We start from the raw sequence: 24,000 nt of genomic DNA, 5'->3' as shown, positions 1-24,000 counted from the left end.
AACTATAAACTGAGGTCTAACAAAGCTGCGTATGAAACACAAATATAAAGGAATAGCCTAATTAGTTTTACGACGAAAAGTGGGACGGGGGAAGGAAAAAGAGCCAATCTGTCAGCTATCTAATAGTCAATTTTAAAGAGCTCCCTCGACCACTCTAATTGCCTATAATAGCCTGTTTTTCCTTTTCTCCCCACCTAACGAGAATTAATTTTATGGTGTAACGAGTGGTTTTACAAGGTTGATTATGAAGACCAAATATGTTTGCCATGGCCTTATAGTCCGTATTCCAATTTTCATAACATAACAATCGAGTAATGTGAACAAATTTTTCATTTATAAAATTTTGCACGTGGGGGGGGGGGGGGGGGAAAGAAAAAGAGCCCCATATTTTATTAACGGTTACTGTTCCCCGTTTTCAAAAAACAAACCCTCTCTTGGTATGTTTATTACTAGTGTTATTATTGAAGCTTTACAATCAGAACGATTGAGATGAATTATCCCAATTTATAGTTCGTTTACTTTTCTATCTTCCATGTAGAGAACAGAAGGCACAAATGATTAAAATTAAGGGCAAAGCGGCAGAACTGGTAATCTAGTTGCCAAAATACTGTTTTGGTTTATGGACTAAAGAAAAAAAGTCAAAACAAAAAAGAGCACATTCAATTACTAATATAAATCTCAGCATATCTACATATCGTACATAGATTTACAAAACAAGAGGTAAAATCACGAATCGACAAGATTTTAGAACTAATTGTTGTGGCTTGATTTAAGTCATGCTTAAGCTTCACAAAATTGTTTTGGAAAAACTTATTTTAGTACACAAGCAATATCATTAAAACCGAAGTCAAAAATAATTTTTCCAAACAGCAGAAGCGGAGCTTCGTACCACTTGCGATACAAGAATGAATGACTATGATTAAAAGCAAATAAAAAATCTTTTAAAAATTACCTACGCATTATAAGAAACTTTAAAGCCGACAAACAAAGCAGACAGACTATAGTCTAAAATAGCCGAAAATGTTCAGCCAGCAGAAGACAGGTCCCTACTGGAATCCAACACCCATGCTTAGTCGTCCCAATCATGGGTGTCAATTGCGCAGAATGCTCCTTGAATTTGAACTTATAATGAAGCAAAGAAAACACGTGTAATATTATCACGTGCGAATTCTGCGAACAAAGTTATTTACGAGCAAAAAAGTCTAGTAACTGGTGGCAATACCCTTAATTATCGCAAGGGTAAAAATTCGTGACATTTAAATTGTGACCTTTTTATGTTAGCTAGCTGATATTGCTACTCCTTAACATAACACATCAAGATTTCCATGAGATTTAATCGACACTCTATTGAACGGCAGTGCGCACAGTTATTCAACATTGAACACATTAAGTAAAGGGAAGCAATTTGGCATTAGCCTGAGAGTACGTATTTAAAATAACAATTTCGGATTTAAATTTTGAACTGCTAATACTGAGATATTTCAAAATACGCAGCCTGATTTTCGCTTTATTATGACTCAGATCTTAGCTTCACTTTGTTACTAAATCATTCAAGGGCCGTTCTTTCGTTAGCAGTGTTTGAATCTACATCTTATCATTCCACAACTAGGTTAGTACAGACTAGTTTTCTTCATGATCCGCAGGAACTCAGCTTCGCTTATCTCTCCATCATTGTCTCTGTCTGCCTCTTCTATCATCTCCTGCAGCTCTTCGTCTGTCAATTCCTCTCCAAGTTCTTTAGCCACCCGTTTCAGATTCTTGAACGAAATCTTACCCGTGTTATCATCATCGAACAGTCTGAATGCCTTCAAGATCTCTTCCTTCGGATCCTTTTCTGTCATTTTTTGAGTCATCAGGTCCAGAAAACTCCTGTAATCAATCTTTCCAGATGAATCTATGTCCAGTTCTTGAGTCATTCGTTTGATCTCTTCTTTCTTTGGTTCAAAACCTAGAGCTCGCAGAGCTACTTTTAATTCTTTGGCGTCAATTGTGCCACTGCCTTCTGTATCGAAAAGATCAAAGGCTTCTCGGATCTCTTGTTTCTGTTCTTCAGTCAATTCTGGCTTGCCGGTTGTGCCAGCTGACTTTCGCTTGGCTCCGCCAGTTCCAGATGCACTTTTGGTTTTGGCAGTTGACATTGACGTTCTGAAAAACGTCATCGTTTAGGTTTTCATTAGGTTTATTTATAGCTTACTGAAACCTAGCTCATGCTAGCACTAAACATTGAATCCAGAATAGAACACTTTAAGGACGAACACTTCTATTTATGAAAAACGCTTATCAGAAGAGTGAATTGTGACCATTAATTGCAATATTTTTTCAAGTCTACAAACATAACATCTTCAAATACAAATATTTACACATTACTGACAAAGCATAGCAGCTAAAAATATGGATAGATAGATTCTAAAAAGTACATCTTCAATCATCATTCTGCACAGCAGCACAATTCCATTTGCAATGAAACAAATATAATAGCAATACTTCAAAGTTTGGCCCTTTTACATATTAGCACAGTGACTTCAGAGTTAAATAGATCGATACAAACCCCGGCGCTTTCCCATTATAACCCCCCGGCCTAGTAAAAATATGAATATAGCCCCAGCACACAGTAATTTTTTTTATAATGGAGAGCATTAATTTGCTGGAGGGAATAAATGGAAAAGATGCCAAAACTCAAAAGAGAAAACAAGCTAGTTAGAAAATCGTACCACAACTCACAATGTTTAAAGAAAGCAAAAACTAGCGTTTTCTCTCTAATTGCAAAAAAAATCTATATAATCCACAAAAAATGACGAAGGCGCTCTATATGACTCGTGCCGCATGTTAACGCAGCCGAACAAGGGGTCACCACCTGCCGATACAGCTTTCGAACTATCTTTCGAAACTTTGCGAGTTGTTGCTTTTCTTAAATTTTGCGAGTTGTTATTTGTCATGAGTTAACGCAGTATATAGAACATGCGAGCTCATGACTGATCAAAATGTATACACTTTTTGTGACGGTTCACTAGCACCCGTTGCCCCCCAAGACTATCCAACACTGGAACTGTCTGTTCATCATCAGCAGCAGATAGACAAAGCTGAACAAATACATCAATACAAACACAACCAAGTACACTTTGGCAAGAAACTTTGATTTTCCCAACTCCTTCTTCAACTGATGCACATGGCTTTTATCTCTTGGACAGAGGAAGAAAACAGCTAGGAGACAGACTATGTTGAGAATGAATACTGCAAACACAGATCCGAACACTCTCAATCTGTCCTCGCTGTCGTCTCGGAAGTATCGCTCATCTTCTAAACGAACACAGTCGCAGTTGTTTTTCATCTTCAACATATGTGAAAAAATATTCAAGGAAACTGAGAGCACTTTCATGACGATACAATCTCAGAAAACGAAAGTCAAGGCGTATCAGAACACCATTGGCAACAGACAGATTGACATGTCCCAATGAACAAGCAAACCGGGCAAAAATGAGTTTCAACACAGGCGAAGCACAGCTGCGCACCACTTGCGATACAACACAAATTTATGTATGCATCGATAAAAAAATAACTGGGGCCCAACTAAAGCTCGAGATACCCGCTTAATTATTTTGAATTTGTTATACTGATGCGGAATGAAATCAAAAATGGGACTTTGTCCAAAACCTTAATTGTTTCTATACTAAAGTAATTAAGAGTAATTTTGAGATATTTGAATTTTCCCAATGACATAAAAATTCCCCTACAAATAGGAGCCGCCACTTCTGTAGGAAAAATTCCCGCAACCGGTTCTTTCGATGATCGCACTTTTCATCTCAGACTTGATAGGGGAGTTTTTTTAAAGAATATTCAAAAAGTTTCTAAAATAAAGTCAAAAGATCAAAATTTGACTTGTTTGCAGTCCAAAACTTTTTCTTCAAAAAATTGGGCGTAGCCAATTATAAAAGCAGGCTTTCAAAAACCAGTTGTTTCGATTTCACTTATGATATCAGATTTGGCACGATAGTTACCGAGAAAAGCCCAAAAAATGGTCAACAAACAAAAAAATTGACATTTCCGAAAATCTTAGCTTTTTATGTGACAAAAAAGGGCAGAGCCGCTTATGCAGAAGAGATTGACGCAACCTGTAATTTCGAATAAACCCAAAAATTAAGATACGGGAGGTCACTTATCGAGAAAAGTCGAAGTTTTACAAAAACGGTCAAAAAATCAAAATTTCGACTTTTCTGAGGGCCATAATTTTTTTGCCAAAATTGGGCGTAGTCCTGCATTCATAAGAGCTTCCCACAAACCGTTCTATGCATTGAACCGAAAATAACAGATATGGAAGGGTAGTTTTTAAAAAGAGAAAAATCAAAAAGGTTAAAAAACGGTCAAAAATCCAATATTAGACTATTCCGAGGGCTATAAAATTATAGGAGAAAAAATTTGAGCCAAGCGGCTCATGCAGGGGAGCTTTTCAATTCCGTTCTACTCACTGAAAAGGATTGGTTTTTGAGAAACTAAAAATAATCAAAATTATGCGTCAAAGACTCCCAACACAGATTTTTTCGAAGGCTGTAGACAGAGGCGTAAAGATAAGAGACTACAGGGAGTATGCGGTCTTTCCATTGAGATCTTTTTTAAAAAATCCATAGAATCGTTTTTGGAATAGAATAATTTTTCGAATTGTCTATAAAACAAAGCCTGACAGTTGGAAAAAAATCAATGAACGTAAGAAAACAGAAAAAAAACAGATGAGGCTAAGATTTGCGCGGCAGATTCGACAAAAAAAGGTAATGCTTATTTACGAATTCCTTGTAAGGGTCATAAGCAGACATGCTTAATTTACACAAAATAAATACATTGATTTGCCTGCGTACTATAAAGGGTTGACTAACCTATGACGTTGAAAGGCGCTGATATAAGATTGGCGGCCATCCTTCCCACAATACTCATTACTGTCCAATTGCTCATGAACATGCTGAAACCCAGTCAATAGATCACAAACAATTTAAAGGCAACTGCTCAAGCAACGAAAAAATTGAATTCTTTTTTATAGTTATACAAAAACTACAATTTCCATTTGCTGCAATCAAGCACACACAATAAAAGAAAGCCTGATATTTTCTCATGATAAGCATAACAATCAGAAGAAACCGTCTGCAGATAAGTAATTCCAATGACCAACTGATACGGAGCAGTGAAATGTTACCTGAATGTCAGAGCCTCCAATCCTTCTGTGGGTATTTCGGCTGCCAGCTGCATGAGGATACAGGATCCGAATGCTAGATGCACACTGTCAGCTAAATCCCCCAGGAAGTAGAAGTACTGGTTGCGCACTAGGTCGAACACAGTCACACTGTCTACCACCACTGTCGCACTCATGCAGATGAACTGAAGTGAAAGAAAAGATCAATACTTCATTCAAACTGAGATTGAGCTATTTCGCAAAACCGAGCTAGTTGCACATAGATGATATCTTTATTAACTTAAAACAGCCAACAGACATAGAAGCAAAGCGGAACTTTGCCACACTTGTGATACAACACAAAGATACCATTTACTATCAAACAGACGATGTGCCGAAGCCAACTAAGTCGAAGACGTTTTTTAATTTAAAAAAGAATCATGAATTAGTAGATGATTTTCATTTTGAGGAAAATATGCCAAGAAACGCCAGCACCTGAGACGAAAATACTTGGGTAGACACCAGCTGAGCCGAAAATAAAATGTCATAGAAAATTTTCAGCTATAATTTTTACACTCCAATCTTTGAAATACGCGATCTATTTTTGCATTTAAATTACACAAAAAGAAAATGTAAAAAAGTCGATATAGCATAGCATGAACTGAACCCATGCAAGCAAAAAAATAGTCCGAAAAACGAGGTTTTACCAAAAAAAAATACTTCCGCACATTGAAAAAAAGGTCCGACCCGACCTGATGTGTCATAGGCGCGTGCTTTACCTCTGGACTAAATAAGAAGGGACCTGAAAGGTGTTCCATAATATACTTACATACTCACAAACATAAAAATACATGATGGAAAAGAAAACAAAGTAGACCGGGATTCAGACCTGTAACAAAACTAATTTACTATTAAATGTCGCCCGTAACAAATTTTGTTTACGGGAAAAAGTCTTTGTTCCCGATTACAAGTCACTGGCTTTCACAGGTGAAAAAAGATTCAATAAGCGGAGGAAAACATAAACGGAACTGACGCGTTTTTTCAGACTTCAACATTCCAATTTCAAAGTTAAAAAATATGGCCTTACCCTTCTTTGAATTGAAAGAACAATTTCTGGCAGACACTTTTTGAAAAAAAAATTAACTCAATTTGAGAAACTGGATCAATAGGTAAAATGTTTATTCCGCAGGGAAATCAGAAAAATAAACTCCACTTGAGCTCGATCACGTTTTTCGTGACCCTTAAATTTTGTACTTGGAGAGCAAAGTTAACTTAACTTTCAGCAGATGAAATTGATTTGAACCCAATTAGTGCATTTAGACCTAGAAGTAGAGGCGGATCTGGTATTTTCTCGAGGTGGGGTGGGTTTTCAAAAGTCGAAAATATTGTCGACGTTTTTTTTAGGTTGCCCAAATTGATTTTCTGAGCTCTTTCTAATCACTGTAAAGAACTTATTTCAACCAAATTTTCTGCTCAGCAGGCAAACTTTCCAAAAAACAGGCCTAAGAAGGCGTTTTTAGGCACTTTCTGGAAAATTTTGACCAAAAAATTGCGTTTTTACACCCCCTCCCTCAAAATTAGTATATATTGGCGCCAGGGCGCATTAGAAAAATTTTGGGGAGGGCCAAAAATAGATATCTCAAAATAGTAAAAAGAGGGGAACCCGGCAGGGTGTCGAATCCCTGAGAGGGGGCGTCCCTCTAAATAGAAGCATTCATAAATACTTAATCTGTATGAATGTGCTTCTTTATTGTAAAAAATTCGAGCATTTTAAATCATTTAAAAAACCATAAAGACCTATATAAGAGTCTTCGCTACGTTCATGGACTCCTAATAATGCAAAAAGCCCTTATAACATTTTAACAAATAGTAAGTATACAGTAAAATTTTTTATAAATTACTAGCAATCTACTAGAGCGTTTGTATATTATGTTGAGAATCAGAGTAGGCTTCTAACCTTGATGGCGATGTAAGAAAAGATCCAACTTTGGAACAGCTTTTGGAACAGCTGTTTTCTCAGTTTCTGGTAGATCACGACCACCAATGCACCCACTAGAGCACTGAGAGCAGCCACTACACTTCCCTCCAACGGCTGAACCTGCAAAGATTGCAATGGATTCCACAGAGAAAAAACGCTGGAAGAATCCCGTTACACCCATTTTTGTAGAAGCAACTATAAAGTACCGCTAGGCTCAAGAAAAACTGACTCTGGCTGGGAAGACTTTCTTTTTAAAAAAGCATCATAATTTCTTTGTAGGCAACATCTCACGTTACATCAGAAAAATTGTATAAAAACTCCTTTAATTTGAAACTTAGTAGTTCTATTTCATCAAGTCAAGCATTTTTATTAAGTTTTGTGACATATCCAGACGCAAAATTGAGATAAATGATTGCAATCCTTATTGCTCCGACCATTTGAAAAATAAGGAGGAGCTTTGTATTCGGGTGTGTTTTTTTTGTTTTCCACGCCAAATCAGGTACCACAAACAATCACCGGACTGGGTTGAATGGTATATATTAAAGCCCTTACAGTGTCGAGAAAAACCGGTTTAAAATTTTTAATTTCTGGTCTAATTTCGAGCTAACAAGGTGACCGTATAAGTTTACAATAGCTTATTTAAGCTTAGTTTCAGCCGGGAAAACTTAGTTTTATTCTTTTTCAGCAAAATTTTTAGTAAAATTTTGGCAAAATTTAAAAAATAATTGCAAAAAAAATTCAAAATTGAAAAAAATATTTCGTTTTTCTTGTCATTTTTCTTCAGAAACTGTTTTCCAATTGACCTATTTCACTATGATTCTCAAATATGCCTATATTCTATTTTTCTATCACAAGATACAGAAAAAAAATGACACCAATACACCATGCCGAAGAATCACGCAACTGATAAGCTTGTGCACGACCCATTTTCACGACATTCAACACACAATTGAGCACCATGCCGATCATCGGTTGCTTACACAGTGCTGATTTAAATTATTCGGACAAAACGATTAAAATTGAAATCTTTGAGCTCGTTTTTCTGCAATTGAGTTAGGATTGAACAAAAAGTTAACAGAAACAATGTTGCTTAAAATTTCACCCGATTTATCATTTCCAATTTTTTTGGCCAAATTCGGAACGAAAATTTTACCCCAAAAATGATTGATTTAGGTTTTTCTTAGTTAATAAAAAAAATTCTTAAATTAGCTAAAGTTAATCAATTATCAAACCCTTGAGTAATTTGACGATAAAATTATAGAGAAATGATAAGGTTTTAGAGAGTAAAATCTCCAAAAAAATCTGTGTAAGATTATATATTTTTCCTTGATAGCCAAAAATGTTGTTTTTAATATATAAAACTCAGTCTTTGCTTATAAACAAAGTTTACAAAAATTTTTGGAGATTTTACTCTTAAACTTTGTTGAGCTGTGAGAGGCTTCTTTTGATATACTTTTATTATCTTTACTCAGGTAATTGATAATTTGAATAACTCAGGTAATTTATTATCAAGTAATTTTGGGGTTGTTTTTGATTCAAAAAGAAATGACAAAACGATCAATTTTGGGGTAAATTATGGTTCGGATTTTGCAAATTAAATCGCACCGTTAGAATTCTGCTAAAGCTAAGCAATTTTTGTTCGGTTCACTTTTTGTCTTATCTTAACTCAATTTGAGAAAAACTCGTTTAAAGTTTCCAACGTGATTCATCTTGTACGTCCAGATAATTTATACACAGACGCGAAGCTGCGATTCGCAAACACTGCAATAACACGATAAAAAGCAGCTCTAGAGTTCTAAAAAATGCAAAAATAAAAAGTTAAAATAAGACTCGAATTGGTAAAAATTCGGCGTCTCGGACTCAAACATACGACCAGCTGCGGCCTAGAAATTAAGAGACTCACGCACTAACCACTCAGCCATGAACGCTTAAAACCATTACAAGCACTAGCCACATATAAAGCCGAAAACGGGTGTTAAGAAATTTTCAATGTTACAGATCGTGATTACTGCAAAAAGCATACAAGTCAACACTTTTAATAAACACTTTCATTTGCGTTAGGTTTAAAAAAGTCTTCAACACTAGCTTCTCGCTAGCGTAATCAGCACTGTATTAAAACGAATTGAAAGTCAAATTAGAAAGCAGACAAGAAAAAATTAGCCAACTGACAGTTGAAAAAGATTCAATAAATGCAAGGAAACAAAAAAGATACTGACATGTTTTTTTTGGACAAATTGGACAATTTCATCCTTCGATATTTAGAAAAATATATATAGCTCTTTAAATTTCAAAAAATTTATGATTGGTGCGTTCTTGATAACATTAACCAAATTTAAGAAAAATGGATCATAGGTAACGTTTTTTCAACTGGGAAATCTAAAATTGAATTCCACTTTTGCAACTAGAAGTTTTTCGCATAATTTCCACATTCTTATCTGAGTAGTGCTATTTACTTAACTTTCAGCAAATGAATTTCAATTGAACTCAAAAAGTGCATATATACCTAAGCGCATTCATAAATGTATTAAAATGTATGAATGCACAAGTAGTTACTAGAGCGCTTTCATACTTTTTCATGACAAAAAAAATCACCAAGACCTTATAAGACTCTTATAAAGGTCTTGGTGATTTTTTGGCAAGAAAACGTATGAAAGCGCTTTAGTAACTACTTGTGCATTCATACATTTTAATGCATTTATGAATGCACTTCGCTACGTTCATTACTCTTAAAAATGGGTGTGAATAAACCAGGACTGATTTGGAAGTGGCGCCTAGAGCGAGCATGACAGTAATTCACGACGAAAAATCTGCATTGAGTTGATTTAATAATTTGGGATTTCACAACTGATACTAGAAATCATTGCGATTCCCTCCCTTCGAGTGATACTAGCCTCTGCCCAGTTCTTCCTGATCTTGACTGCCCCGGATGACTGGAGCCGAAGTGCAGGGGAGAGAAGGAAGAGGACTGCACAACGAAGGAACACTCTGTCCTGCATCAGGTGCCAGAAGCCACGCATCTGAAACGACAATACAGCAAGCGATCAACATAACCCACTGATCAAAAGACATGTCATCATTTGATTCAATTAAACACAGTGCAGCAATATACACTTATCTCGATTATCGGATTACATGTAAACGGTTTTTATGGAACAGACTACTCTGGAAACATGGCAAATAACCATTACTAGCGTTTAACGCACCTTCGGTGCTGCGAAATTCTTCGACAACTCATGAAAAACCGCATATATTGGAAACAACATCTGCAAACTTTTATTGTGCTCTGACTGCACCCAATTACAGGGTTGGTAATTTCGAACTTTTAATTTTTTTTGAATTCCCATTTTAAAATCGTCATCTCGAAATTTTAATGGGCCTCTGGAGAAATTTGGAGGCCAGATTTGCAACCACTGAGAGTCCCTGAGAGCACCCTACTATAGGGTTAGGAATCCAAAATTTTGTGAATTTTTTTAAACCTAAGTTACCCGAAAAAAACGTCTATCTCAAAAACTAAAAAGATTTGAGCATTCCTATTAAAAGGCAAGATTTGAGACGCCTGGGTGTACGCTGACAATAAGGTTGTATCTTCATCAAGTTAGTAGTTTCAAATTTTTTGAATTTCTTTGTAGATAAGTTCTTTGAGAAATTTTGAAAAAATCAAAAAACGTCACATCTCGGAAACCAAAAGCATTTGAGCAGTCGCGTTTAGCAGTCGCATGTGGCAAGATTTGCAACTCTTTAGAGTACCCTACCAGCACGAACTATAGCGTTGGGAATTTCAAATTTTGAAAAATAATTAATTTCATCTTTCTGAAAATTTTGAAAAAAATCATAAAAACGTCACATCTCGAAAACTACAAAGAGTTGATCAGTCACACTTGGAGGCAAGATTCGCAATCTGTAAGAGTACTGGCAGGACCCAAAAATCTCAAAAATCGTCTTATCTATTTAACTAAAATGATTCGGGCATTCAAAATTGGAGGCGAAATTCGCAACCCCTAATTCGATATTGGGCTGCTTCATTTAAACTCGGTATCCACTAAAATCAAATTGGAAAATCGAAAAAAAAATTTAACCATTGCAATATACCATATTGCTAAAACATCCTTAAATAATACGTTGAAAAAGCTTTAACATGGCGAGATAGTGAAGCCCGCATTTAAATATATAATGGATGATAGATTTATAGAGCACAACGCATCTTAGATACAGCCTAGCTTTTGACGAAGTAAAATTAGCTAAAAATACAAGTGCCACTACCTTTGATTTAATAGACACTTGCGTCATGTCGCGACTCAGAGGAATGTCATAGGTGAGCAGAAGAGAGTTCAAAAGACCCAACACACACGTGGCTAAGTAGACCATGAGAACATGTTGATAAGTGAGTGGCAAGTCACAGAAACTTCCCCTGTAGGCAGGACTGTTAAGACCAAAGCCGACCATCAGGTATAGAGCAGCTGCTCCTACATTGGTGCAGCTTAATGTTCCAACTATTGTCCAACCACGACGTTTGCTCGTCTCACGTTTCGTATAGTCCACGGACAGAGCGTCTAAAACAAAATATGATGACGGCTTGAAGAAAAAAAAAACAATTTAATATGATATGCAATATTTTTCGGAAGCGAGGTAATTATCATCGTTTATTTCGTTTAACAAAACAGCAAATTCGTCTGCTTATTTCAAGTGCACACTAAAAAAATAGTTCACAACTTCTTATTTTTGAAAACTATATTACTATGAAAGGTACAACAGCACGAGTTACGGCAGGTTAATGATGAAGATAAAAATTACCTGAGCAGCAGTCGACCATGGCCACTCCCATGGCAGCCAATCCAATGGCCAGTGCGTAGATGAATCCACTGTCAGGTGCGTCTGAATTCTGTACCACAGATGTGTTCAGTCTGCACTGAGTCACTGCATAATAAGATTCAGGATATGGAACCAACAGAGAAACACCAAAGGCAAGAGCAGCTATCGTCCAGCCTAGAACAGATGATTAATCATATGGTTTCAAGTAGTAATCTATTTTAGCGTTATATTAAACACGGAGGCGAAGCTGAGCTTCGCACCATTTGCGATACCGCCAGTATAGGATTCAGACAGCAAGGAACTCAAGAACTATCAAAGAGGACTTTGAAAGTTGTTACCGTAGAAGAAACAACTATAAAAACAAAAAAAAAACGAAAATCATTTAATTTTTTTAAAGAGTTCCAAGTGGGGTTGAATTTGAGCATTGGAAAATTTGAATTAAGGACCAAAGTCTTAAAGATCTTATAAATAATATCAAAATTATGTAGGAAACAAAATTTCAGGTAAATAAACCGACAGAATTAAATCCGACGGCCAATTTGCTGAAAATCAACAAAAACTGTTCGGCAAACCTATTAAAGCAAAAAAGACAAAAATATTGAAAAAAAAAACGTTTACAAATGGAGTTGGTAAAATTACAAACAATGCAAAAAGCAAATTTCGATTCGGCCGGCCTTTTAAAATGAAAAGACACTTAAAGCAACTACATTGAAACGTGCTTGCACCAAAAATAGACAATTCTTAGATCTGACAACTAAGCCGACAAAGCATAAGCAGACAAATAATAGGACAAAAACCTAGGTACCACCAAGAGCCCTGTGAGAAAAGTTTTTCACGGGAAAAGTCTAGAAACGGATTGCAATACCCTTGCTTATCTGGACGGAGGATACTATACTAGTGATAAAGAAAAAAAAATTATTTCTTGATTGAGATTTTCTTTTAAAATATATCTCAAATTAGGGTTGCACGCAGCTGCTTTTTCATCAAAATCGACAAAGTTTTAACGAGAATCAAAAAATAAATTGATTCGTATTAATCAGTAATAGAACATTGAGGCAAACCACAATAGCAACAATGATTGGGCATGAACGCATTTAAGTTAAGCATAATTTTGATGATATCAAAGAAAAATACAATTTGCCCAACATTTCAAGAAAAAAAACATAGCCAACAGACAGTTGAAAGAGTCAATGAACACAAGAGAAAAAAATCGGACTGGTTTTCTAAAAAAATGTCAACTTCCAAAAATATAAGACCTTAGACCTCTTTGAATTTCAAAAACAATTAAAGAATTACAAGTTGTTATTTGAGGTTAACCCAATTTGAGAAACCTGGATCAATATCCATGACCTTTTTATTTTTGTTGTTCGATTGTGGAGTTCGCATCTCTTTTAACAAAAGAGATGAACTGAACAAAAAAACAGTTTCAAAAGAAATCTATTAAACCAAACCACAAAAATTCAAATCCAAAAAAAAAGAAATCATGACGGCCTATTTTACAACCAAAACGTAACACAAAATTCGAAAAGAACGGGCATTTAAAATGCGCAAATACTCAAACTTTTCTGTTAGTTGACAAAAGTATGGAGATTACCACAATTTAAGACATCCTGTGAACAAAGTTCTTCACGTGAAAAATCAGAGTAGCCGATTGCAACACCCTTGCTTATCGCAATGGTGATAAATCAATCTATCGAAAGATTCTGTTGAATAACTTGGAGTCAAAATTGAATCTAAAAAGCATGTTGTGATTTTAACTACTATCAAGAATTTACTTGTTTGATAAAATTAATATATAGCACCTGATGCTGGTTAATAAGTCAATTTCAGAGTCTTTGGCTTTTCGACGAATCGGATATTTATTTTGGTTAGCCCTTGTTTGGGATCTTCGAGATCCGATCGAATGTGTGAGCGTTTCTCGTCTATTTGAACGTTTTTTCATTCACGCAGAAAATTGAATCCCATTTTCACTGATAAATTTTAAAATCATAATTTCGATTATCTGTATCTTCAGACTTAGATTGTTTCTATTTAGTTTTTGGTGATTTATTCATAAACATTGAATAGATTTCTCGCAACCTCGGGTCAATTCATCGGGTGGCAAGATGCCTTTTCAGTGCTGTGATGGCGCCAAAGTTAAGAAAACACTAATAGAGAGATGATGATCGACTAGAAACGGATTCTGTTCATTTGTACTGGTCAATACCCTAGCATATAAGACTGAAGCACGTGTAACAACTTTGTATGAAGTCCAGAAAGAGCAAAGTCTTGCTGATAACAAGAAATTAAAACCAATTGTGAAAGGAACCATACCGTCAAGTAACAACAGTGATCGCAACCTCCTGAACGAAATCGCAGAAGCATTGGAAATTAGCGAAACCGCTGAAGATGCTGTTGAAACCAAAAGAATTGGTTAAATAAATTATGAGACCGGAACATAATTGCTCCTTCAAGTTCGAGTCGGCTGTTTTACGAATGAAATCTCTGCGGAAAGCAAAAGAGTTGAGACAAACAGAGAAGTCTCATGAAGATTTTATCAATCCGGACCTGACACTGGCTGAGCAGACCGTACAATTCAACCTGAGGGGACTAAAGCGGCAAGATGGTTTTGAAAATCCGGGAAAACCCGAAATTGGAAAGTTATGGATGTTAAAACTCCTTGGCTAGAATCTCATAGTCTATACGAACACTCACTTTGCTTATGAAATTGCCAAAGTTTCGTTTCTCTAGAAGACGGATGCGAGTTTGTCAATCTCTGTTGCCACCAATTTTCACTATCACTCTTGACCTCAACGTCGCTTGATGCTTCTGTACGAGACTTATCACTATTCTGTGGGCATGGTTATTCGGTTATCTGTAGAAGCGATCGACCAACTGGACAGCATGCTGGAGTCCTTATAGCTTGTAGCGTTGAATTTCTAGCAAAAAGCGAAGTTATGTTCACCGAAGCATTTGATTTTGGAGCTTGTACAGTGATCAGTTTCAATGATGGATTGTTCGCGTGTGTTTAATTATAGCTTACTCCACGTGGATCTCTTTATTATCTTTGTCACCTTCCCTTGTTGAAAACAAAATTGAATTATGTTGCTTCTCACATACTGTTCAATTTCAGTACGCTCTCAAACTTTGAAAAACTCGAATAGCCAACTTTAGACGACTTAGTTGCGGAAATTGGGATGCTACGTCGACCAGCTCAGATGAACAAGCATTACTAGAGTATCTCACTGCAGAGTGTCAACTTTTTCAACTGACGCATTCACCGACTCAAAATTGCCTGAACATTCTGGATCTTGCTTTCTTCTCAAATTTGAGAATTTAAGGATTTCAGAGTTTTATCATCTATCTCGTTATCTGATCAATTTCCTATCATATTTTATTTTAACAGTACTATAGAGCAAACAAATACCCCTATTACACATTCCAGTATTCAGTTAATGCTTTTGATCAACAAAAAATTCAACGTTAGCCTAAATTTGACACGGAGCTAACGAACTTATGTCACAACGGTTGTGATCTGTTTTTTGGGAGCTTGGAACAAGATTTTACAATTAGCCAATAAATCCTGTTGCAAATCCAAACGTTCTAAACGTAAAAATCTACCGTTTTACTATTCTTCACTTACTGTGCATGAGTTAATTAAGCTGGAAACAGCGCGAAGAAGTCGTTCCGATACAAAGGAACTTGAGATAAATTTACAGAATTTGATTGAATTAGATGAAACAGTGCTACTACACAGTTGTAAACGCTATGCAACCAATCACGCTTTTTCGCAGCTGAAGTCTCTCAAGTTTGCAACATTTTTTCCGCGAGTTTTAATTTTAAATTACGAAGAATCCAGCAAAGATTTGGACTATGAGACACGGAATCAACTATGAGACACACAAAAGACAGAATCGGAAGGAAACGAGGAATAGATTCAAGGCCGACAAAGAAAGATGGGAAGAAGAGTGGTGGCTGAAAGTGGTAGAAGATGCTAAGGCTGCGGAACGCGCCGGAGACATCAGAAAGCTATATTCAGCCCTCAAAAGGATCGGCATAAAGGACTCAACCACCATCGAGGAGGAATACTTCACACCAGACGAGTTCAGAGAACACTTCCAAAAGGTATCGGACCAGAGATTCGAACGGGAAATCCATGAGATAAAAGAGACTGCGAAACTGACAACTCAAAGGTGGGATAAGAATAGTATACAGGCCGCGAAGGTTCTGGGACGGGAGATCACTTGGCCGAATTCAACAATGAGATAAAAGTATTAACGATAGTGCTCCAGGTAGCGAAAACATGAGGATGATCGATGTCAAGAGAGGTGGAAAACATCTAAGACCAGCGTTGTTCCGATGCATCATGAAGATCGTTAAAACCCAATCTGAGAACTGGCCAGAGAGGATCAAAGAAGGATCGGTAATACCGCTACACAAGAAAAGTGCGAAGAACGATCTCAATAACTACAGAGGGGTATGCCTCTTACCACTTGCAAGCAGAATCATAGCGAGGATACTTGCCTCAAGACAGAGTGGTCGGAAAAGATCGATGTGTTAGGCGAGAACCTAAGTGGTTTCAGACAAAACCGATCAACGGCGGACGCAACCCAATTAATTCTAAGGGTAGACGAGGCGACCAGGAGGGTCCTAGGATATGAGCCGAAGAGTACACGAAATAGACCAGGAGCGGTACTCCTGGATATAACTAAGGCGTATCCCCGGGCAAATAAGCCTCTTATGTGGGGAAATACTAGACAGACTGGCTATACCAAACTGGATCCTAAGACTCCTGAAAGGCTTACATGAAGATACCACCTTTAAGATCAAGGGGAGAAATGAGCTGAGTGAAGGATGGAAGCCGCAACGAGGCTTGCGAGAAGGATGCGCCACATTCCCCACTCTCTTCAATATATACCTTTCCCAGGTGGTCAGGCTTGCAAAAGCCCTAAGAGAGGAAGCGGCAAAAGAAGCGAACCAAGAATGCGGGCTCAAATGGTCGAGGCTTACGGGCAGCAGTCTGTCGCCGAAGAACGTAAGAGTGGCGGCCACCAGGGCAGGCAGAGAAAAGTTCGAAATTACGGAGAGCCTCTTTGCCGACGACTCTACACTAATCGGTTGGACAAGTGAACTCAAACTCGGGAAGGAGGTAGTCAAGCAAGCAATGAAAGACTACGAAGAGAAGTGTCACGATGGAAAAGAAGAGTCAATATCATTTGGAACGGAAGCGGCGAATAAGACCAGGATGCTTGAAACGAGAATTGGAAGGAAAGACGACTTGAAAGCCAGAGTGCAACGAGGAAACGCTGCTTGGTACAAGACAAAGAAGTGGCTTTGGCGATCCAAGCAGTCCATGAGGACACAAGCCCTAGTCGTGCAAGCAGTCGAGGAATCAACTACGCTTTTCGATTGCATGGTCCACACATGGACAGCGACAGAAATCCAGAAGATGCAGAGTGTTCCAGATAACGCATACCGGTGGATATGGAACCACAAACGAGGCCTGGCTAAACTGCGGATGCAGAAGGAGCACGTAGATGCATACGAGATAAGAGGTCAACTGGGAATTGCGTCCATGCGGACCAAGATAGAGACGAGAACCCTCTCCAGGATCGGTCACATCCTACACATGCCGAACGAGAGACCTACCAAAAGGATAATTCTCGGTACCTGGGAAAACGAACCCGAAGTAAGAGGAGGCCTCAAACGAGGCACGTTATGGTATTGACGGAAACTCCTGGGAGAAGCCGGAATAGACTGGACCAACACTGAGAACTTATCCAGAAACAGGAAAGGATGGAGGAGTTTGGTAAAGAAGCGCGAGAGATTCTTGATCGACTGGGAGGAAATGCGCTTGACGGGAAAACACGACCCCAAACCACCCAGGGCACAGAGCCCGGAACAAACAGAGAAAGCCGAAGGCTTCACATGCAGGTGGGAAGGCTGCACCAGAGTATGCAGATCAAAAGGAGGTCTCACCCAACATGAAAGGCGAATGCACTGTAAATCGAACGCATCGTTCAAGTGTACACGATGCTTTAGAACGTTCAACGGAAAAGCACAACTGACAAACCACAGCAAAGCCTGTGAAACTGAGGTGCAAACACAGCCCCGAGTCTGGTCCCGAGAATCATGCTATATCTGCGGAACAAAACAGTCCAAGACTAACATGGCCAGCCACCTTCGCAGGATACATGGGGTTGTGAAGCAAGGAAGAACACCTCCATGAAGGCTCTGCCTAACCTTAGATGTTTTTTCCTTTTCAAAGTCCGTTTGAAACGCCAAGGAAGAAGTAATATAAGTATCCAATGGAGGATGATCTCATTACTTTTTCAGGTCGTGAATGAAAATGAGTGGAAAGGGCAGGAGCGATAGAGGTGGAAGGAAGAGGAGGCTGGAAGAGGACTTAGCATCCAAGGAGGGTGTGAATAAAGTACCGGCGAGAAGAGGGGACAAACCGTACCGTGAGGAGATCACCACGGAAACCACAGACCATCTTGAATTCGCTGTTCTGGGTGATTCCATTGTAAATGGAATTTTCCATTGTAAATGGCATCCAAGGAGGGTGTGAATAAAGTACCAGCGAGAAGAGGGGACAAACCGTACCATGAGGAGATCACCACGGAAACCACAGAACATCTTGAATTCGCGGTTCTGGGCGATTCCATTGTAAATGGAATCAACGCGAAGGTTGTGACTTGTCCCGGTGCGCAGATTCACCAACTGTCCGAGAGGAAGATAATGGACGATTATAGTCGTTAGGAATTAAGAAAAACGCGATTCTTGGCGGGACAAACAACATTGCATGGAGAGACGGCTCAATACATCAGCCAGAGGAGTTCAGTGACCAAAAGAAAGATCTAGTAGAAATGTACAAGAATGAAGGCTTTCAATTAGTTTTCATGGAAGTTCCATGGAGGAGGCACCGCGAAGAATAAATCAAGAAGATCAACAGGCAATACGAAAAGATTGCAAAGAAAGCGAAATGTGAGTTCCACAGATACCGACGTTTCTCGAAAGCCCACATAGACAAGAACGATGGGGTGCACCCAGTCACGCACCACATCCAAATCCTTGCCAAGGAATTCTATCAGGCTCTCCAGAGGCTGTCCACTGATAAGTCCAATGGAGGACGTACTAGTGGGGCCTCGGGGACCTGACTAGAACCGGGAAGGCATCCAGGTCTCGAACGAGACGTAACATAGAGAGAGAGAGACAAAGCTGAGTTATTCAACATTTTTTTTCATTCGGTTGTTCTCGCCGCTGGATAGTTTTTCAGATGAAAAATTGTGCTTTTCTTGCTGATGTTGATTTAGACCTTATAAGTATACAAAAGGCTCTGTGAAATGTTGCTAGTACTAGATCTTAAGCCTGTGACAACGTGCAGCGCTTAATTCTTTATCAAGAAGCTTCTTTCTTAGCACCATTTGTCTACCTTCTATTTAAATATATTATTTCTTCGCAAACGTTGCCTGTTTTTGGAAAACTGCGCTCATATTCAGGGTACACAAAAGATAACTAAATCATCTGTTAAAAATTATCGATCAATTTCATTCATACCTAGAATATCCCTCATTTTTCAAAATATGTTCAATTTAATTCATCTGAAGATTCAAGCCAAAATTCTGGAGAAGCAACACAGATTCAGAAAATGTCATTCATGCGTCACCCAATTACTGATGTTTCTTGATAAAGTTAACTCGAATTATGACAAGGACGATCAGCTCATTCTGTATCTTGACTTCCAAAAAGTGTTTGATTCTGCATCAAAGAATTTTATTGCGCTCATTAAACTCGCTTTGATTGGTTTTGACTAAGATCGTCTTATATTGTTCCAGTCTTACTTGTAGGCGACTGATCATAAGCTTAGTTTTAATATACTCAAATGTGGTGCTTAATTAATCGAGACCAGGAATTCTGCTCCCGTTTTCTAGAAATACTGAGCTACAAAATACTGATCACGCTTCTGACTTGGGACTAGAAGTTACTTTAATTAAAAATGTGTTTATCATGTAAGAAATAAATTACAGAGGGCGCAAAGAGTTTTCGGTTAATCTACGGCGCTGTACTCTAGGAAAATTTTCTGCAGGTGTGAACTTTAACCTTTTCCAGACGTATGCAATTTCTTATTTTGCTACATGCTTATCCCGCTTGGTTTATGGATATAACAACATTGAGACAATTCGAATCGTTCAATTACTCTGGTCTTAAGTGGTGTTAAGTCATCACGATTTGCTGTTCATTTCAAATACGGTGCCGATATTTTATCAATTTCTTGAAAGAGACATGCTATTCTACGTCAATACTCGTCTCGGAGTCAATTGTAAAAATTTTGTTGGTTTTTCGAAATCCTGGAACCAAATTGGGTTCTCAGATAGCCTTCACATATCAAGTTGAAATCTTGCAAAGTCTCTACAGCGCCGTAACACCACTTAAGACCAGAGTAATTGAAAAATTTGAATTGTTTCAATGTTGTTATATCCATCGAAATAATTTTTTTTACAGGATCGTTAATATTGTCAACGACTACATTGAGATATAGGGTCAAAAATTTATCCACCAACCAAATATTTCAAATTTCTCATTGAGTTACTTTTCTTCAAAATACAACTTTTTTATATCATTTACATGGTCACTCGAATGCCGTAGTTCATTCTGTACATGATTACACACCAGTATTGTTTGACTTCTACAAACTCCCCATGGAGTAAATTGAGGTCTTTTAGTACTGCTAGTAGTAGTAGCAGTTTAAACATAATTGTCATTTTCAGCGCAGTCAGAAAATCAAACAGTTCAATATGATATCTGCTAGATTCCAGCCTAAAGATTTACTTTTTTGCCTAATATACCAAACTTGAAACTACCAAAAAATCCAATCCCATTATTATAACAAGAATTCCGATCTGAGCAAAAGACCGGTAAAGTTATATGAAAATTATTCAGACTATGACAAATTGATCAATTGTTGATGAGTGACTTCCAGTAATCAAAATCACTATTAAAAACTGAATGAATCACGCGTCCTAATATTGAGGCAACAATGAAAAAAATCAAAAAAATTACGCCTAAAAACTACATGATTGGATCATCGACAGGCCCAAAAAACATTAAGTATCATAAACAGTGACAACAAAAGAGACAAACGTTACGTCGATCGTTGTTAAGCCGAAAGATGTTGTCATGAAAAAACGTTACAAAATTTCAAGTTTTAACGATCCATCCTTACTGAAACACAATCGCATTAGAGTCACTATTGACCTCAAAATTACGCAATATAAGTTCACTTAGCCGATATAACATGAACCAAAACTGGTTAACTGAAAAATATATATAATCAAAACAGTTAGGGCAAAAACTCTCAAAATCCTCTTTTTTTGAAAGTAGGCCCATAAATGACTGAACCAGACATTATAGATGGCATTTACAAAAAAACAGCAAAAATAAACCGACAGAAAGTAGGACGAGAACCGACTAAATCTATATATTAAAATGAGGACTTCACTATCTCACCAGGCTTAGGCTTTTTGAAGATACTTTTTAAATAATTTCTAGAACGTTCAGCATGAGACGAGGATGGCAGAGCATTGTAGACTAGTGTAAAGGTGGAATTCATGCATCTATCAGTATCTATCAATCTATTCAAACATTATTCAACGGGCGTTTCACTTCACACGTGATTTCGAAGTCCTTATGTTGGCCCGTCGAAACGCCAATATATATTGCAACGGTTTCAAAATTTACTGCAGACGACGCTTCAATATCTGTTGGAGCAAACATTTAAAAAAAAATTCGCAACCTAAGCTTCTTATCTTTTGTTCCGACCATCGAAAACGGGGAGGAAATTTATACTAGGTTGTTTTTTTTGGCTTTCCATGCGAAATCAGGTACCTCAAATAATGATGAGATTTATGATCAAATTTTTTTTCATTCAAGCCCTGAAAAATCTTAAAAAAATGAAAGTTACAAAGTTTCTTTAGCGCATCTTCAGAATTAAAAAAATCTGTAAAAAAAACTACAATGTTTTTCAAATTATTCTATCATTTCTTTATTAGTTTATTTTTCGAAAAAAAACTGCTTTATAATATGACTATTTTACTATGAATATCGGAACTGCTTAAAACCAGACTATCGTTCAGATCCTTTCATCACACCATGCACAAAACAATTGAAATCAATTTTTTAAATTTGAAGTTTTTTTTTAAATATGGTCGGAACACTTTCGGCTACTTGCACAGCAACCGGCTATTCTTGTGCTTTAAAGTGTTTATTTCATCAAATTAGAAGTAGCAACCTTACAATGGGGTGCTGCCATCTATTGCAATTTTAGCCTGCAAATATGATTATCCAAATCCTTTCAGTTTACGAGAATGGCATAAAAAACTTCAGATTGCAAAACTTCACAAAAAAGAAAGTCCCAGCCCTATGTTGGGGTGCTTTCAGGGTACTCTCAAGGATTGCAAATCATGCGTCTAAACTGTGACTGCTCAAATCCATTCAGTTTCCGAGACTTGAAGTTTTTTAGGATTTTTTTAGGCATTTACGCGGGAAGGCGCTTTTTAATTAACTTGTTTTTTTTTCAAATATGACTGCTCAAATCCTTTTAGCTTTCGACTTTGGAAGTATTTCTTCAAAAGCTTTCAAAAGATTTTTCAAAAAATAACCAAAATTCAAACCCAATGTTGCGGTGCTGTGATGGTATTGCCAATTTGCGCATCTGGTTTCTACTGCTCAAACATCTCTGGTTTTCAAGAACATATTGAAGTTTTTTTTAATTAATAACGCTGTATTAAACGATTGACGACAGCAAATTATATACTACAGGTTTATGAAATTTTCTGGATGAGAGTGTCTATTGTACTGTTGTATGAAACAAATAGCTTTTTTCGCTTCAATAGATGAATTTTAAAAACCTTAACGGTGTTAACTCATTAAAAATCAAATGCCGAAGCTCATGGTATTTTTGTGCCATGCAGCTTCTGAAACAAGCCTTTTTGAGTCACCAAGTGCCAATTTTATTTCCGACTTAGGTTGGGTGTAAAAATGGAACGTGAAGTTGCATGCTAATCGCAAGAGCAATTAAGAAAAAACAAGGAAATAAATAATTATCGTACTCACCGATTGCCATGTAGTAGCTTCTCGCTTTGCCAAAGATAGGTTTTGTATCCGATAAAAATCCAAAGAAAAACTTGATGGACCAAAACATTTGAAATATTGAGTATATTGTTGTATAACTGTGACCAGGCATGTTCAGGTATATACCGAAAAACGGATATGTTGCTTCTCGGTAAAAAACAGTCCGGAATGTAAAAGCTTCCAGAAATTTGTCGTAAAATAAGCCTAACCGATGCGGGTTGGACCATCGGACTTTTTCGTTAAACTCGTCACATTGAATAAAATTGAGCCTATCGACATCTTTATCCTCCAACTGAAAGTTGGTTTTATTCAAATCAACACGGCCTTTCAAAACTTCAACTTCTGCCATGTTTTCTGGATACGAATACCCATTATCCTCATCGATATCCATATTTTGTTAAACAATTTACTATTCCATGATCTAAAATCTGGAAAAAAAACATGTTTTCGCGAAAACTAATATTTTGAGTTTCTTTCAACTCCGGTTTAATCAGTGCAGGTAATCTCAATCTAGTTGACTAGATTCCTAACCATCTGACAGTAATCAGAAAATCAAAAAAGTATCATAGTAACCGAGGTTGCAGCCAGGAGTCCTTCATTGTATATTTGGAACTTTCTAATAATCAGAAGGTAAAAAGTGTCAAAGTAACCGAGGTTACAGTCAGGAGTCCATTTATTACATACTCCAGTTAAAATCCTAGGAATTTTCTAGATATGGAAAAGATGATGATAAAAAGATGATTTAAGTTCATGAGATTTTTTTCTTTTGTTTTCTATAGGGGTAATCAGGTCAAAAGTATCATAGTAACCGAGGTTACAGACAGGAGTCCCTTCATCACGTATTCCAGTCAAAATCCTTGGAATTTTATAGACATGGAAGTGATAATGATAAAAGAAGATGACAAGTGTTTAAGTCCTTTTCAATTAAAGTCGATACGGGTTACGT

General features: G+C 37.3%; 2 protein-coding genes across 2 annotated transcripts; both read right to left on the bottom strand.

Moving 5' to 3' along the window:
- Positions 1-644: 644 nt before the first annotated feature.
- Positions 645-2,142, bottom strand: LOC134850917 (uncharacterized). Its single transcript, XM_063866720.1, has one exon. It carries the CDS (start codon positions 2,136-2,138, stop codon positions 1,611-1,613), a length of 528 nt encoding a protein of 175 aa, XP_063722790.1. The 5' UTR covers positions 2,139-2,142; the 3' UTR covers positions 645-1,610.
- Positions 2,143-2,277: 135 nt separating this feature from the next.
- Positions 2,278-23,478, bottom strand: LOC134852008 (uncharacterized). Its single transcript, XM_063868283.1, has 8 exons — positions 23,037-23,478; positions 11,925-12,116; positions 11,394-11,683; positions 10,025-10,150; positions 7,113-7,253; positions 5,180-5,361; positions 4,866-4,948; positions 2,278-3,297 (listed from the first exon to the last, which is right to left on the bottom strand). Exons 1-8 carry the CDS (start codon positions 23,443-23,445, stop codon positions 3,008-3,010), a joined length of 1,713 nt encoding a protein of 570 aa, XP_063724353.1. The 5' UTR covers positions 23,446-23,478; the 3' UTR covers positions 2,278-3,007.
- Positions 23,479-24,000: the final 522 nt, after the last annotated feature.

Source organism: Symsagittifera roscoffensis, chromosome 7, assembly GCF_963678635.1.
Source record: "Symsagittifera roscoffensis chromosome 7, txSymRosc1.1, whole genome shotgun sequence".
Taxonomy (NCBI): domain Eukaryota; kingdom Metazoa; phylum Xenacoelomorpha; order Acoela; family Convolutidae; genus Symsagittifera; species Symsagittifera roscoffensis.
This window is presented reverse-complemented; position numbering and strand designations above follow the sequence as displayed.